Here is an 18,833-nt window from a genome sequence, read left to right as displayed (position 1 = left end):
CGCATCAGATTATTTAACAGATTTTCCATCTCCAACTTCTAACCCCAAAATAAGCACAGATACTATTCTAGCAAGAGTCTTTAGAAAACAAGCCCATAAAACAAACTCCCTTGTATTTCTGGTGAATAGAAGTAAAATGAGAAGCAATTAGAATGATGATGAACTCATTAACTCAAAACAGCCACATAAATAAAAGCAAAGCAAGCCTAAAAAAACCTAAAATAGCTGATGAGACTTTTCCAGAGGAGGGATGAATCAGTCTGGTTTAAGTCAAAATGAAATGTGGAAATAGTTGCAAACTGCCCATGGACCAGTGTCTCATTCTAAGTAACATCATGAAACCGGTACAAAAATCACCTTGAAGATAAATTAATTCTACATTCATAAACAGCATACCAAGCTCTTGACAGCTATACAGAAAGCTGCAGAACTTGATGCCAAAGAAATGGATTTACGTTATTTTAAAAAGCAGGTTGATGAGTAATCTGTTCTTTCTTACCATCGCACTTTATTGCATGTCTGTGTAGCGCCAAGAGGAGAACCTGCCACCATGGGGACTTGGATGGGGCTGTGCTGTTTGTTCATGACAAGATCCAACTTCTCTTCCAATGATTTACAGGTAGCCTCTAGTGCCAGCAACTTTGCCTCAATGCTATCCAACCGCAGGCATATTGTCTGATTAATGGAATACAGGAACGACTAGAAAGGGGAGAATGCAAAAAGAAACCGATTTTCAAGACTTAGACATTTATCTTCAGCAACACACACATAAGGAAGCTCCAGATAAATGTGACTGGAAAACAATTCTAAAGAAACTAGCAGTGTGTCTAGTGACAAAATTCAGCCACGTACGAATCTGATGACATCCAGAAGCATTTTAGCATTCTCAGATTCTTCCAGATCTTTATTTAGAGGCCAAAAGCATCCGAGCCAAACACATTTTCACCTAAGCACTTTGTTAGTATGATTTCATACACCACAAAATCATTTAAAATGACATGCCAAGGCCTTTCATTTGGGACATGTAAAAACAAAAGGATTATAAATCTATGAACGCATCCTCCTGGATAAAGTTAAATAAGATTTTTTCCTGCCCAAACAGATAAATTCAGATGATTACAGTGGAAATTATATCAACACAAATAACCTCAGAGACAATTAATGCCACTCAGTTAAGTTTTCTCCTGAACAGCAAATCAAGAAAAGCAAATAAATAAAATCTGTTTTCCTAAGCAATTTTATTCAAAAGAAAGCATATTCTACTTGGTTTCTCTTGAGAAAAATAGGCCGTTAAAGGGTAACGGTACACACATTCTCCTTTGCAAACAGCAACTATGCCATCTTGTGGCCCTCCGCTACAATTTACACATCTAATCAAGCTGCTTTACAGTGCTGCTGCCCCACTGCTCTTTCAATACACAGCTTCCGTTTCTACGTCCATTTCAAAACTGCGGAATTAAATACTCTTTAATGTGTGTGGCAGTAAAATATTAACTGATATACTTATGCTCCAAGACAAAAAAAAGAAAAAACCAACCACACAAAGCTAAAGCACACTAGTAGGAACAGCAAGTACACAGAAGCCTGAGCTAGTCAGCCTGAACCAAATACGGCTTAACTGTTAGAACATTGTTAGCTTAAAATAATAATTTAAAACATGCTGAAAGTATCTACAAATTGTAATGCAAATACATGCTCAAGTTTATCTTTTATGTCAATTTTATTCACTTTATCAAAAATGCACCAATAGTGATGTTTGAGTCACTGGAATTAATTCTGATGACGTTTTATATCACATATAAAATTCTTGCTATTGATTTTACACTGGAAGATTAGCCAATCATCCAGATTTTAAAATTTATGGACAAAACTGAACAAACATTTACAAGAAGGCTATGAATAATTCCAGTATTATGTAAAACCAGTTTATTTTTCAATCTTTTCTTTTAATATATTTCCCCAAGAAAGCTAACTTAATTGGTATTACGAATCAAAACAGAAAAAGGCATTATCATAACCTTAATAGAGGGATCCTGGCAGTTAATTTCTATACGCTGACGTTTCAGAGAAGGCTCTACATCATCATCTGTCACTTCATGATTCTCCAACACAACTGTGAAGAAAAATAAGCATTGCCATAGTTTATAATACAAGAGGACAAGGCTCAAATTAAAAATATATTAAACAGACAAAAGAAAAAAAATATGAAAGGCATTTAATTAACATATCGTGTTTTTTTTTTAAATTTACTTGGATTTTCTCCTAAATGTATGACGTTTTACTGCTGCTCAAAAAAACCATTTACCCAAATCTAAGACTTTGTTTCAAATGCACTGAGGATGTAACACTCAAGCATTACCTTGGATTTTCTTTATGAGGAACTTACCATGAGGTATCAGAGTCAGCACATTAGCTGTTCCGCTTTGACAGATTCTACAGGCTTCTGAATTCTCATGTTTGTACACTACCATAAAAAGTACTAATGCAGTTCTGTACAAAAGATAGGATTACACCCACTACTCAGTGTAGTAGTGGGTTATTTTTCCTCAGCATAGATGAACAAAATCCCGCAAGCTTTCCAAAATAAATACTTACACATGAAAACCCATAGCTTCTAATAGCCTTTCATCTAAAGGTAAACACTTTGAAGAAAACAGGTACAAAAAAAGAACTGAATTTAGAACTGGAAGGCCTAGCTGGTAAAATCAAGAGGCAGAACCCTCAACAGCCTCATGGTCAGAGCATCACCTGAGACTGGGCCAGGTTTGACTTCCTTTGCCAAACTGAGCAAAGAAGACTTGCTGAAGGTCAACCATACCACAGCTGACAATCCTGAACAAATTACCAGCTATGCTAGGACAGGCAGGTCCCAGCTTCTCCTCCAACTCTTTGGGAACATTTCTGAAGTAACTTTTTTGTTCTGCATCAGAATAAAATTTTTTTGATATGTGTATCCGTTTTCCATAACCATATAGTTACTGTTCTTTCAGTCTTTTACATGTAACGGCAGCATAGGATTAATGTCTATAGCCAATCTAAACACAGTTTTGCTTAGGAGATCAAGTTCCAAGCAAGGGATATCACAATATTTGCTTTCAGAAGTGTTTTACTGTCATTTCATTATACATACAAAGAATTTTAATAATGTATGAGAGAAACTATTTTACAAGTAAAACAACAATACATAATAGATAGTTGATAGATCTCATTTGAGGGAAAGCCTAAAACATATACGTCATCTGGAGAAAAACAAAAGATTACAGTATGCCATATTTCATTCAAAGTTTTTGGCACTAGTCTACATCTAAAGTAAGGCCTTTAAAAGAAAAGTGAAATTAAAAAATAAATCTGATCTAAAGGGTATTGAAAACATACAAGTTAAGTTATTGAAAACTTGGTATGGAGTCTTAACAAGTGCCTCAGAAAAAAAATAAATCAGTGCCACAGTTAAGAAAACCTCCACAGCAATTTCCACCTCGTTAAGGGGCAATACTAGAAATGAGCTTTCTCATGCCATCACTACCATCTCTACTGTACCTGGGTTATCTGGAGTCAAGTCTTCAACAGCAATCTGAACAACATCTGCCAAATCCTGTTCTGACATCATTCAGAACCAGGCAGCAATATGCAGTCAAACACCACTGCAGGCCCCCAGATAAGTAATTTTACAAGTCATGCAATCCTGAAAAACAGCAGCAAGAAGACTGTTAATATAGATATACTTGACATATCAATACTGCATTTATTTTTTCATTCTTCCTCTATAAAAGGAAATGCAGTTCTTAAAGGAAGTGACCAACCTACAAAGGGATCATTCAGTTCTATCAACCGCTACTTTATTCGGTAGCCTCATCAAAGAGCCAAGGACTGAACTACTGCATCACCTCTATGAGTAACCTTTCTATACCAGGACTATGACAAGAGCTCAAGCTTTCCTCACTGATCCACCTTTACATATTTTCCCAAGGGATAAAGAGAAGGTTTAACTTCAGAGATTTGGCAGCTCATCAGTACAAAATACAAAATAAAATGTTTTCTTTTAAATAATTTTTTTGTTTTAAAAGTTTTAAGAGCATACAAGACCATTCCTAAATTGTAGGGTTTTGATTTACAAATTATTACACAGCTCTTGGAAGCGATCAGACTTTAGTATTTAGTCTTGATGTCACAAAAGCATATGAAGCTCCCAAGCCACATTAGATCAGCAATTACTGCATTCTGTACAGATCTATATGCACACAAGATCCTCACATACAGGAATCTTAACAGGCTTCTAAGACCTCCATAAACATTCAGTAAGGGCAGGGAACTTCCTTGCAGCTAATTACAACTGGACTTGAAGCAAAACTTGATGGTTTTTTTCCTTGGCTAATGAACTTGCCTAGTTTTTCTACAGCTCAATTCCAATGAAACTATTTTCAGAATATGGTCCTGATTTTAAAGCCAAAATATTTCTCAGCCCTGCTCCCTTGGAATTCTCTGTCAAGGTTATTTATTAGTATTTTAAGAGAAACCTTCAGCCTGTAAAATTGAATTAAAATCACTGAAACCATTCATATCTGTGCTTTCCCACAATTTACAAAAGGATGGACAATGAAGACCAAGAGATCAGCCAATTTTTTCCTTTTTAACCTGGAGCAAAAAACACTGGAGAGACAATTTGAGGTTTACCAATGGAAACAGTAATTCATCCCTCAACACTGACACTGAATCAAATCCAACTATGCATAAAGATTTTCCTCTTTCCCTCTTCCACTTGAGCACAAGAAAGCCATTAAGCCAGACAGGTGGAGTACAAATTTTTGAAGAGAGCAACGCAACCTACAGAAGAACTTTGAGACTGGCCCAAGCAACCGCTGCGTGATGTGAAAGCCCATCTCAAAAGGAGGACTCCCCACATATCAGAATTGTTTATTCAAAATACCAGCACAGCCAATACTGAGTCATTTGAAATTCTGATCATGGTGAAAAGCTGTTGGGACAGCACAGACTGTGGCAGGACGCCCAAAAAAACTGGCAATACATTAGTGCATATGGATGCCATTTTGGCAAATTATATTTGCCATTTCTGAGAAATCCTGGTAACCAGCCAGGCTTAGCATAATAAAACAGCTGTGCTACAGTTAATGTTTCATAATGTCACATACTGCTAGTAATATTAAGAACCCTGCCCTCAACTTGAAGGGATACATCCACCACTCCAAATGCTAAAAAAGGACAAACTAGAACAAAACTCCACTTTTAAAACTTTGTCTATTTACACGATTCAAGACTTCACTGATACTTCACGTGTTGCATTTAAGTCAGTTATAGCTACAAATACAACAATATTTTATAAAATATTCCAAAAGATTTGTAATGCATTTGTTTAAACCCACTTTCATACTTCATCTCATACACGTATTTGGCCTTCCAAAAATAATTATAAAAAAATCACTGAAATTAATTAAACCTTTCTTCAACACAAACAAAAAACAATTTCACACCTCTGACATCTGTTCTCCACCTCTCATGGGTCACAGTCAGAAAGTATTCAACCTCGCATCAGAAAAGGAGTCCCAAAATATTCTGTCACAGAGTCTTTAAACAAAGTCATAACAACCAAACTACAACTGGCAGAACAGCTACTACACATACACAGCAACGTGTCTTCATAACATTAGTATTTATTTCCATTGAAATTGATTTTATTACATTTTCAGTAAGTCAGACACAGCTCATAGGCAATTAGCCAACATCATAACGAACATATTTTTGCCTTCTCAACAGGCAGAACAAAATATACTTCTGCTGTCACCAGACGCAGTGAGCTCCTGTATCAAAACATAAGGGGAAAACAAATAAGTTTGTTATTAATGCTAGATGTGTTGATTAGGAAAGCAAGGCCCAAGTAAGCTACATTGGTTGGGTACTGCAACCACAATAGCTGTCCCAACTTGATTAAAACGCTCCTCTTCCAAATTCAAAATTTCAATTTATAACACAAAATTTTAGCCATGGTCTAACCTTCCTTTCAGAACCAAGGGTAAAAGCCAGATAAAATTTAAAAGGATTAGAGTTAGATTAGTTTATCAGCTTTAAAAAGCCTCAGTCAACAAATTCAGAATAATAACTTTGCCAATATAGTTTCCACATATTTTACTCAGTGAAGTATTTACTAGCATTTACTCACATAAAACACTCCTTTTCTTGAAATTTCCTTTATGTTCCCAGCCTTTTTTTTTTTTTCCTTTCTTTCTTCTGGCTGAAACCCTAGTACCCATTAATTCTAAATTAAGTATATGTACATTGGCATTAAGAAGCTAATGCTGAAATGTTACCTCAAATAAATATTAAGCTATAAGAAAAAAATATTAACAAAAAGACGGGAAGCCAAGGATAAACTACAACAGGGACATGAAATGTGCCCACTTTTTCTCCCCCAACCAGCATGTGGAAGTTGGATCAACAGAGCAATATTTCACAGTCAATTTGCCGTTATCTGGGGGAGGAGTATGGGAAGACAGCTTACACCAGACAATGGAAAATGTCTCATTAATACATACACTAGAGGAGGCCTTGGCCAGACAAACTCAAATGGACTCCAGCTGAGCTACTTACGTGGACCTACACTGCACTCATCACTTCTCCCAGGGGGCTTTTCTGGGGCTTGGAAGAGATCGCCTCAACTCTTACCCAACACAAAAACTGAAAAACAGGTTACGGTGTGTATCAGAGGGACTTCCTCCCATCTCCATTCCCACATCAGCCCTGGATGCCTTCAGATCTCAGTTACCTCAAATGTTTCTAAGCCTTCAGACTTCTTGCATCATGTAGCCAGTTCCCTGATCAGCTCTTTTACTATCCACCCTTTCCCCACCCTAGGCCAGACACTACTTTGGTAATCCTTGCCTAGTGAACCCACCAGAAACCCATTCCTGTTGTTTAAAGCAGCACAAATTAAACATGGTCACATGTTTTAATCACAGTGCATAATGGAAATAATCACACATAGCAAACATACCGCATTAATTCCTTCTTACCTCCCAAAGGAAAAATATTTTTTCAAAATTTGAGAAAACAGTCCTAAGATTACAAGACAGAACAAGCATCAGTATGGAGTAACAGAACAAAATCTTCCAACAATAAATACAGCCTATTTCATCACCCATCAAAATATTAATTTCCCTATTTATGTATTATGAGTCGAAAGTAAAGACAAACACTCCTCCCTATTCTTGGCTTTTCATACTCAGAAACAAAGCCAAAAAGGGGAGCAAAAAGCCTACGGAGCACTCCTACAACCACTTGTTAGGAGGTGGCTCTACTACTGGAACCCTCAGAACAACTAATCAGAGACAACTAAAGGTATAAATTTAAAGCAAATTAGATAGAGTGCACTAGGTATCTCTGCCAATACTCTTACTCAGAAATTAGACACTTAACACAGAAGTAAAGTAGCCTTTGTTTAATTAAGTAAATTAATATTTGTAAGCAACTAAATTAAATTCACCTGAAATCCAGATTAGTTTTTCCACGCACACGTTTAATGCAATTTAATTAATCTGTTTTAAAACATTAATTCAGAATAATTTTTCTAAACAGCCCCTTGTAAACAAACCTGTTTACTGAAACATCTGATGGCTTTACAAAGTTACAGGGCATCATTCCAAAGTGTATAATCAAAAACATCCAATGTCTTGTTAACATACAAAAACATGCACAAAACATAAATCTTTTCTCTCGTATGAATTAGAGAGGACAAACATTGTATTTTAAAAAAACATTTTCCAAAGCTCTAGTCCAATTAGAGTGTTTAATCGAACATCTCTTATTTAGGCAGCTGATCGCTCCCCTGGCTAGTATTTCTCAGTGCTATTGATACATGAAAAAATTCTCTCATACTTCAACTTGCACTATGACAAAAACTTACTTCTGATTGTGAAAAAAGCTGAAGGATGCCGTTTTACTTTCCCTAACCCAAAAGCTCCAAATGGTTTTCCTCTTCTTCAATTCAGTTTTTCTTTAATTAAGGCCAATTTTCAAATATGTCGTTTCTGTTACAAATCTATATATTCTGCTTTATACAAGCACAATCAGCGCATTTTTCTGAGAGTAATATCTACTATGACTGGAACAAACAAAGGTCCTTATTTTGCAAAGAGCTATGAACTGCTGACACTTGTAAAAGTTCCCCAAAACAGCAAACTAGCTAGGCTACAAAGGCAAGCCTAATGGTAAGAATGTATTTTATACATGCATGCATGTGTACTAATCCTCTGTGAGGAATACGTTGTGCAGAAGTAAAATGACCTCATGCTGTAAAGGGATTATAGTATAAAGATCATCTTCCCTCTGAAAGTGAAGATCCATAAAGGACATAATACTCATTAACTCAACTGCTTTAGTTCGGTCAGTTCAACTTCCCCGAGTACTTGTCCCTTCAGGGAAACAGCCCAGAAGGACCACTGAGCTTTTAGTCTCTGTGTAAAGAATAATCCACGCTAAGAATGCCTTTGTGCAGCTCAGTTTAATCCACTCTGGAAACGAATTATGCAAAACCAACAACAAGGCACTCCAAGCACAAAATTTTTCTGATTATAATCTTAATGAAGAACAACCAGCATGCTCAGGTTAATAACCCTGCCTAACCTGGCTACAGATCTCCTGCACTGACAAGTTTTCCTGTCTTCGCAGAAACAATCTCTATGAATAGTCCCATGGAAAGAACTGGGAAATGTTCATATAATTTGATACATGAAGTTATTCACGGGTATTACAAGGTTCAGAACCTGACAGTGCTCTTTTAGTCTTGATCTGTGACTTGCAACATTTTTATAATCCCAAAGTCTGGCTTTTTCTCCAAGATCAAGTCACTTTAGTTGGCAGCTGGAACACAGTCTTCATACACCAATTAATAATTTCCCAAAAAGCCACACCAGTGCAAATGTTAATGCACTGTAACAGATTAGGAATAGCGTAATAAAAAGCAAGAATTTAATAGCATGCAGGGTTAAACGCACTGTTAACGCAAGAGCTACCGCTTCCCTTATGCTCCAACTCTCTGAAGCTTCAGTCTATCAAAATATGAAGTTGAAAATTATTTTCAGTGGGAGGATGGAGAAAAAAGTAAAATCAGAATTTACACTTCTTTATTTCGACTGAAGACTCAAAAGGATTAGATTCTAATCTTTTTTAGCATCTGTTTAGCTATCGTCGTTAATCTCAATCCACCTTAAAAGGCATGTAAAAACATTGTGTTTTAAGTAAATTTCATAATAAAAGGACACAAGTACTTCAGTTTAACAATTTCAAAAATTACTGTAACAATATACAGGCATCTTTGGTTCAGCCAAAGATCAAGGGAAAAAAGTCTATCCTCCCAAAACACAACAGAAACATTCCTTATCTGTGAAAGCACAGACACTAGCCATAACATTCTAGAGATAGATATATAAAATAAATATCACTCACAGAGATGCTATGCTGATGGACTCCAGTACTACAAGTTCTTAAAATACAGATAGCAACAGAAAAAAAAGAAACAACTGCTCCAAGAATAAAGGATCTTGAAATTTCTTTGGAGTACAAAATCTTGCAGGGAGGCAGAAATTCTCATGCATTGCAATGAAAGCTCACATTATTATTATTGTTTTATTGTTTTGCTTCTAGAAATATTCTTCACACACACACACTTTTTTTTTTCCTTCCACCTGGTACAAGCCACTGTTTCACTTGGATGCTTTTTTTCTAACTCTTCTAATACACTGCCCTTGGGCAAAATCCTAACACAATGTACACAAGCTAAACCAGAAACACCGCTGTCCTGCTTTCCAGTGTCCTCATACCAGCCTAACACCTCCTGGCACAAGGAACGACAGCGTTGAGCGTGTGGCCACCAGCAACTCAAGCACAAATTCTCCATGAACGCTCTTGTTGCTGATATGTCCCAACACCTGCACTGCCGTATCTTTGATATAATTATTCCCAAGTGAGCTAGGAAGGATATGTTAACACCTATCATAACCGCACTTTCAGGTGCCTAGACATGCAAAAAAAGTCTGAATTTAATTTCACAGACATACAAACCCATTGAAATTAATGAAACTACCCATATGGACTAGACACACATAAGTGTTTGCAGATTCAGTGCCTCTAGGCAGAGGTCAATCTTCTGCATCATGGTATGATTATTCAGGACATAAGTCATTAATGCCATGTATGGCTGAAAACCAGCAAATACAAAACAAGAACTGCCCAGACAGCAACTGCAGTATGCAGAACCAGATGTAGTCATGTTGTTTTATTGTTTTCAACCACTAGATGGAGAATCTTTATTGATAACAGCTCCAAAAAATAACCCCGCGAGTACTTAAATTCAAAGAACAAACTTCCAGAATTAGTTTCATACTATTTATATAAAAGTGTCTCCCAGTCTCAAAGAAGTTCTACCCACGATCAGAACTTTTTTGAGATAGGTAGTCCAGGTGTCCTTTGACCTTTGGGTAACTGTACCTTCATTTGAAGTTACTACTTTTTTTTTTTTATAACCACTTAATCTATTTATCTGCTATCCATCATATCAACTAGGAATTTCAAATCACTGCCTAACACAATCAGAATTACTTGGGGTAGAGCTTAGATCTTTACAAAAACTGTAACACTGATACAAGTATTTTTCTTCTGTGCCTCAATAAACTCAAAAAAAAATCCTGCAGATGTTGGGAATGGACATATTCTTGATGAGATTATCAGCACAACTTGAATGCTTGCAGAATGTACTCCAGTTAACGAAGGCAGCTCCACAACGTCAGACTCAAAGCGTGCCTCAAAACATCACACCTAACTCAGTGTGCCTATGTCATTACGCAGAGACGGCTGTACCCCTTGGGCCTTTCTACGCCAGAAACTATGCTCAGAAAGAAAGAGTAAGTTTGCTCCTGTAAATTTCCTATTCAGGAGTACTTTCATATGTTTCTAGCAAAATTGCATTCCTGCTAAACAGGTAAAATCAAAACCAAAAACTACACTAATGCTATTTCTAGTTGAAACATGAACAAGAAAAATGAATGGAACAATAACACAGCTGCACCCCAACTCATTGTCGTGTTGTCCATAAGCAGAAAGCTCCTACCAGAACATTACGTGTATGAGAAAAAGCAAAACTTTGCTTGAAGTTTAACACTGCAAGTGGATTATACAGCAGTCAAAATACCATACTTAAACATTTGTATTCTGAGTGCTTTGTTTCCTATTCTCCATCACAAAACTCAAAAGGAGATTTAAATGTTATGCTTCATCTAACATGAAAGAAACCATAGCAGTGTACAGACTTCAGCAACAACAGGTCTAGTACAATGTGTGCTACTGGTCCACCAAGGCACGCTATCCATGATTCAATTTTCCCATTTTTCCCATCTGTGAAAGGAAAAAGAAAATGAAAAAATCCTTCCTCCCCAAACAAGCAAGGTGCAGTATCTGCCTGTGTTATTTTAAATGAGTTGGTATTATTCCTCCTGCAGGGGAAACAGAGGAAACAACAGTGATTTTTAAACATATCATAGAGTCTTTACTGAGAAGTGATTAAGAGCTGAGGTGGGGGGAAAGCCAATTTTCCAGAAAACACTGATAGATGAAATGTCACCAGCTATGAAATCAACCTAGCACTAACTCAGAGCAGGTATCACCCAAAGTTCTTGTACCACACTGTAATTTTCACAAGCAGCAGGACAAAGTAACACAGCAAATGAGCTTCACCACTGCTGTTCAGAAGATCTGCAGAGGGAGCCAAGAAGCTGATTGAGAAAAGTCGTGAAGTCTTCTTCCAGTCCCAGGAATCACAACACTTGGGCACAAGCAGTACAAACACCGTTTACAGGCATCAGAACGTAGTCTGTTTCAGATGAGCCTCCTTTGCAGCAGAGGGATCTGCATTATCCTCACGAAACATAAGTTACTTCATAAAAGACCAAGGGAGCACATTTTCCCCCAGCAAGGATGCGTAGACTGAACAAGGTTTATATAAGGTTTATCACCAGATCTTTGACCCTGAACTTGCACATGAGATAAGACTTTGGAGAATACAATTTCTATCAAATTTGAGTTTTATTACTTCATTATCTTTTTTTTTTTTTGGGGGGGGGGGGGGGCAGGGGGAGGGACGACACGTACTGATATTAAAACATTTTGAAATCTCAATGGCATAGACTGAAATAATTTTGAGAAATTTTAACTCTAATTTCCCATATGAAGTGGACACCAAAAAGCTGAAAAGCTCTTTAAGACTGTACTTGATACAACTGTAGCTGCTTTGTAGCTAACAATACTGTGTGCCGGTCAGAAAGTCTTAGAGATACTTTCTGTACAACTACTGGTTTAACTCAAAAGGATTTTTTAATGAATGTATGTATGAGAAGAATAACAGATCTAGATACCAGCTATCTCTGCAATATTTGAATCCCCTTCGGAAAGTGGGAAATAAATAGCATAACAAAAGGCTTGTAACTAAAAAATAGCAGTTCTAAAAAACTGTCAGATGCTAGCAAGAGAGAAAAGGAGGTAAAAAAAATTTTAAACATTAAAACGCTTGCTAAACTTCCTGAATAAATGACAGCTTCTGAATACTGACCACCTACATAATAATTTATATCTGATAAAAGCATTTGCACACATCTCTAACATAGCTTCATTAACTATTTGAAGATTAAGTAGCTATCCCAGAAGCTTCTTTCCTGCTTAATAGTTCAGTTCTGTTTTACTGTGCAATAGTTTGCTATTTGTGAAAATCTATGCAACCTATATTATTTTAAGTTGATTTAAGACTGAAAGTACACAGTCAAGATCAAAAGATGGGAAATAATGAGATGTTAAGGAAATTAGCATAGCTTTCAACTTACACTTCTGAAAGCCAAGGATTCCGTTACGTTGTCCAATCACTTCAGCATCACAAAGTAATTTTCCCCCTCTCATTAAAAAAAAAAAATATAATCATTCTCTGTATTCAAGAAAACAGCTTAATGAATACTGTCACAGATAGTACTTTAAATGACCACTGAAACGGCAAGGCCATTAACTCCATGCAATTATTTAATCAGAAATGTTTACCAAAGAACAAATTTTAGAGTAGATTAAATTTTCCATGCAGATTCCCTCTTTCAGAGCTCCTCACAAGCACAAAGCTTTGGTGCGGTGGGGCTCTGCCTCAGTGGGAAAAGGCACACCAACGTGCCATGAGACTTGCCGACTTCACAGGAAGGCTTATCACCGACTCTGGCATCAATGACCACATGCCAACAGTTAAATTCCCAGAAGAGTCTGTGATTCTTCAAACCTTCCAACAACATTTATTCCAGGTTTATAAAGAGACCCAGAAGGAAGGCTGAGTGAAGAATAAACTAGCAACCATACCATATAGAAAAAAAACGAGCTGGATAAGGCTTCTGTCCAATGGACTGAATCCCTAAAACACATCTTGGATCACTAACCCTGCCAAAGCAAATATTACTTCACACACCAAACACTGCAATTTAATGTAAACAGAAAAAGATTACTTTTAAGTATGTTGCTAAAAGGTGTATGTCAAGGGCAGGGGTGAGAAGCTGTGTATGTTAGTTTCTTTTTTGTTTTATTAGAAATTAACTAAAACGTGGAAAAAAACAACACAATCTCATGTTTACTGATGAAAAAGCATTAAAAGTGAAAAAAAAATTATTTAAGTTATGGTAGATAGAACTAGACTTTTTAATTAATAAAAATACCTAATTATTCACTTTCATAAACATCTGATTTAAGTTGGAGACTATTATTTGCTCTGAAGAGTTAAAGATATCACTAAATTCAGGGTGCACTTCAAACTGAAATCATAGCAGTTGGCAAATATAAGAATGCACATCTTCGATCAAACTAAAAAAATGGCACTGACACAGATCTTTCCAAGTTTAATAATACCCATATTTTTCAATCATAAAGAATCAGAACATTCTCTATCTAAATCCAAGTAAAAGATTGTTTAGAAGCTTTAGTTAGTGCAGCAAACTGCTTGTATGTGTTTCTGGAACCAGCCACATTGCAGACACGACCTGTCAGTGTCTAGATAAAAATGAAAGCAGCAGTAACTAAGTCCTGCGTCTTGGGTAGCGGAGATGTACTCCTCAGCCATGCACACCCTGAGAAACACAAGCGCAGCTCCAACATCGTGACTACACCACATCACCAACAACACACCAGGCTAGGACTGGAACTATGTGATGAAAATCCCCATCAGCGAAATGCCAACTAGAAGAGACTGCTGAAGAAAACATCTTGCCCCGTGCTGGTTTGCAACAAAACAGCACTGCTGAGAAGCCACTTCCATTTGGCTCAACTGTTCTACGTCCAAAGCTCTACGTCCAAAGCTCCTGCTCTCCTCAGCTCCAAGACACTGTGTGCACATCACGGGGTGCTCTCCCACAATACATCATTTGTCAGGTCTGTGTAGTGGAGCACTGACACTACACCAGAATCTGTTTTTCTCTGACTATCGTATTCATTCACTGTGTAAAAACTAGCTCTTCTACAGAAACATAAAAAAAAAAGAAAATGCAGAGGCAGGATGTGGGAATAAGACATACACCTGAACCTGACCGCCTTCGCTGTGCTTTATAAGACACCTTTGCTTAGTGCACGCTTTTCATTGACAGAAGGAATTAAACTGGAAGGTTACAGCATTAGAAAGTCTTAACTTCCTCTCTGCAGGGAAGAGGCTTTGCTGTATCATTCACAGGCTTTGCCTCGGAAAGTTTTCAGCCTGAACACAGCAGACACCCCAGGACCAGTATGCACTATTGCAAGCACCTGGCTCAAGTTCGAGGGAAGTTTGTGCAACATGCTTTATTCTTATGTGACTGGCTTACCAAAAACACAATCTTTGAAAGCAAAAGAGAATAATGTATTTTTTTTAAGCATATTCTATTTTTCCTAGTATGTGCACTGCTAATCTTCTATACACTGGAAAAACTTTCTGATCTAGCAATTCCAGGGGGGCCAAAGACAGATCCCAATGTTGGCACAGGCTTCTACTATCAAAAAGCATGATGGCCAACGTAAAATATACACATAATCTGCTTACTCAAAAGTCTTCTAATAGATTTACCTCCTGCAGCTATCTAAAAAAAGGAAACATTCAAGCTGCTGAAAACAGACCTCAGCACTGTTTTAAAACGCAGGGTATTTTTAAATTCTTACAAAAAATAGTTACGAAAACAAACTGAAGAGCACCATTTCAGCAGAAAAATGTAGAGCAAGTAGTTCTTCACATTCTGAAATGCTTTCATTAGTACAGTCTGATCCTGTTTTGCCATTCCCCCTCCCACATCCACAAAAAAAAAAAGTAACTAACTCCAGCTTTAAACTTGCAAGACTATATTTATAGGATGGTAAAGAGAGATAAGTTGGTACATGTAACAAACACACTTGTGTCTAAGGAGCAGCGAAGGAAGAGGTGTTTAATTTTACAGTTGCTATGACCTCACTCCATGGGTAGGAGAGATGTATTAATTATTTTTTTCATCATAAAATACAGGTGCTCCAATTTTCAGAGGAAAATTTGAAGTTAATGTACTTTTCCCTTAAATGGTCTAAATCAGGGTTTTACAAACAGGAAGCAAGATAAAAGAATTCTGTTCAACAGGCAGCATTACAAATTATTTTATTTAAAGTCCCAAATGCAAAGGATTTTACGAAGTTAATCCTTTTGTGCACTTTTGTTTAACATCTTAACGTGCAGTCTAACAAGTGGTAGGCAAAACTAAGCGCTTAACAGTAGCTTTAAAAACCTAAAACTGCAAGGAAACAAGTGTTTGACATGACTTTAAAGACATTTTATTCTTTTTATTTTTACTTGGAAAATAAAAAAAAAGATATGATTTAGCCTTTTAATGAATAGGTAAAAAAACAGAAAACAAAATTATTTCAGTAGTTAACAACTAAATATCAAGTTTCAAACTAACGGAAATCAAATCTGTGAAAAAAAGTTTTATTGGCAAAGTTTAATATACATAGACATTTTATTGTTCTAATTTTAATCATTAGCTTCGCATTGTCTCCTCCTACAAGCGGCTCTTGCTGTTCTGTCAATTCACATAAAGAGTTTCTGTCGATCTCTGGGGCAAGGGTTTCTGTGCACAAAGAGAAATACCCATCTCTTCCTTTCAAAATGAATGTACTGAGAGCGCCTTTACTTTCTAAGAAGCATCACAGCAATTTCAATTCAAGGCCTTCTTCAATGAAAGATATGAAGACATGCAAGTTCTCACAAAATAAAAACATGTATTCTTCCTGCACACATGATGCTTTACAAGTTTAGGGGAAAGCTCAAGATAAAGACCAGAGACAACCTCAAGTCCTTGCAAATGTTAGCATATTGCAGCAATTAATGTGGGCCTGAATCACACAAGACAGCACTACTCCTTGCAAAATCAGGGTAAACCTGTAATTAGCGCTTCTGGTTACATGGAGCTATGATTCTAAGCTCTTCTTCCTTTACCTAGTAAGTACAAAACAGTGTAAAACATGTAAGTTGTACTGTGTTAAAAACAGCACAGGCAGGAAACAAGCCTTTTTCACACATGTGTAGCAGAACATGTGCTGAAGGAACCCTTTCAACTGTGAACACTGATAATTAGGGCTCAATATATTACTACCCTACTCCTAACTTTATTATTCAATCACTCCTTTAAAAGAACCTTAAAATTTAAAACCTGTCCTGTAACCACACAACAACTTAAACATGGCTGGATAAGCAAGACATTAAAACCACTTGCTGTTATTGTAAAACAGACTGTAAGTTACAAAACAAAGAAAAAAGTTAGAAAATATTTTCATCCTCTGAAGGAGATGGCATGTTTCTGAAATCCAAACTCAATCTTTTTACTCCCTTTAGTAAATTAACTAGTCTTTCTTTGTAACATCTTTTCATGTATTATTGAAAACTGAACTACTGCCGAGATGTCATTTGATGTAGGGAATAAGGCTCATACAGTTTCAGAATCAAATTCTTGTTGGTCTGGTCAATTTCTATGGACATTCATTTTAAACATATATTAATACTTTCTAACAGAGAAAATCCATTGTTTCAAGAGGCACTGCTAAGACAAAGGCAGGGTTTTGTTTGTTGTTTTTGCTTGTCATTTTAAGATCTTGCATGAGTACTCAAAATGCAACAGATTTCATGTTTGCTTTTTGAAAGACTGACATCAGCAGAGTACTACACCTCACACAGAAGGCAAAAAAGATTACAAAAACCATTCCAAACTATCATTTTACAGCAATCTGAAAGCTGCTTCCACTGAAGCTATCACTCAGCTACTAACAGTCCTCCAAACTTGTTTACTTAAAGAGGAATAAAAAAAGCTTCCCTTGAGAGCTCTAAAAATAAACTGATACATAAAGTATATCCCCCATAGTAGGATAAAATTACTATATTTGGTTAAGTACACAACTTCCCACTGTACAAGGATTTTAAAAAAAAATTAAAAATAGCAACACTTGAATTGCAAATAAGGAAAAAAGGGAAGACCAAGTGTGTTGTCAAACAGATCACTAATATTAACAGACTAAAAAATACCAACCCCGATATGGACGTGAAAAACCCTTACTATGACTAAATTACCACACACGCAATGCAGCGCCTCAGGAGACTATTTCCCCCCCCAAGTAGCAGCCATGTGAAAAGCAGCAGCCCCTTTCCATTACCGCTACCTGCGAGGAGCGGAGAGAAAAGGAAGAGGCAGTACCAATGTCACCAGGCATTTACACACTCTTACGACAGGGAGGGAGGGAAGGAAGGAGGAGTGCGCTCAGCGATGCCCCTTCCCGAAATCGTGCCTGCAGTGCAGCGTGTGTGCGCGACCCGAGCGAGGGAAGGCTCAAACCTGCCCCGTCCTTCAGAACGGGAACACACGAGCCTCGGGGAGGTGGGGGAGAGAGCGGGCACGGTCTTCGGGGACGCTGCCGGGGGAGGGACAGCCCAGACCCTGCACCTCGAAGGCCGCAGGCCCCGCAGGGCTGACCAACGGCCCCCCGCAGCGGTATAAGAGAAGGGGCCGGCACCGAGAAGCCCCGGCAAGGGGGTGACACCCCTCCCCGGGCCCGAGCGCGGAGGAGGCAGGTGGGGGGCGAGACGATGAAGAGCGGCACCCCCTCCCCATGCCGAGGGCCCAGCTCCGGCGTCCCGCGGCGGGAGGAGGCGAGTCCCCGGTCGCCACCCCCCCTGCCCCGTCCGGGTGAGGGGGCGGGAGCCCGCCGCCCCCCCTCCCCGCCTCGGCCCCTCCCCGGAGCCGCCGCCTCGCGGCCCGGGTGCTCGGGCGGCGCTGGGAGGAGCGGGCAGGCCGTGAGGGCCGGGACTCTACGCCCGGCGTCCGGCCCCCCGGGAGCTCAGCCCCGGCCGTCCGGCCGCGGGGCGCCGCGGTTACCGTGTGCGGTGCTGAATTCTCGTGGTGTTTGTCGAGCGGCTGCGATAATGGCGTCCTTCCTCGCGAGAGATCTCCCTCTCCGCAGCGCGCAGGCGCCGCCGCGCTGCGCCCGCTCGGCCCCCGCCCGCCCCGAGCGCCCGCGCAGGCGCAGGAGGGAGGCGGGCCGGGCGGCCGCCCTTGAGCGCCGCGCCGCCGGGAGGGACTACAATTCCCAGAGGGCAGCGCACCGGGCCTGCGTTGCCGCCCCCGCCGAGCAGGCCGGGACCTGTAGTACGCGCGCCCGGCGCGGTGCACGCCGGGAACTGTAGTCCTCACCTCACACCTCATACCCACACGCTGTCCCCTCTTCACCCTGAGGCGCGTACCCGGCCCTGCCGCGACCCTTAGGGCTCCGCAAAACCTTCT

At 38.9% G+C, this 18,833-nt stretch overlaps 1 protein-coding gene across 4 annotated transcripts in view; it reads right to left on the bottom strand.

The window, feature by feature from the left end:
- Window positions 1-18,551, bottom strand: part of BANP (BTG3 associated nuclear protein) — a 153,665-nt gene extending 135,114 nt beyond the window's left edge. Inside the window, exons 1-5 of one of the 4 annotated variants that reach the window (XM_063334813.1) lie at window positions 18,429-18,504; window positions 5,695-5,813; window positions 3,538-3,682; window positions 2,019-2,113; window positions 500-699 (exon numbers count right to left, since the gene is read on the bottom strand). In XM_063334813.1, the coding sequence (XP_063190883.1) occupies window positions 500-699; window positions 2,019-2,113; window positions 3,538-3,607 (365 nt within the window). In that variant the 5' untranslated portion in view covers window positions 3,608-3,682; window positions 5,695-5,813; window positions 18,429-18,504. Of the gene's footprint in view, window positions 1-499; window positions 700-2,018; window positions 2,114-3,537; window positions 3,683-5,694; window positions 5,814-6,600; window positions 7,240-18,428 lie in introns of those variants that run through there. The other 3 variants (XM_063334814.1, XM_063334812.1, XM_063334815.1) reach the window with 3 other exon arrangements.
- Between the last annotated feature and the right edge of the window lie 282 nt (window positions 18,552-18,833).

This window comes from Chroicocephalus ridibundus, chromosome 4 (assembly GCF_963924245.1).
Source record: "Chroicocephalus ridibundus chromosome 4, bChrRid1.1, whole genome shotgun sequence".
NCBI classification, from domain to species: domain Eukaryota; kingdom Metazoa; phylum Chordata; class Aves; order Charadriiformes; family Laridae; genus Chroicocephalus; species Chroicocephalus ridibundus.
Note: the sequence above shows the minus strand (reverse complement) of the source record. Positions and strands in the feature narration are given on the sequence as shown.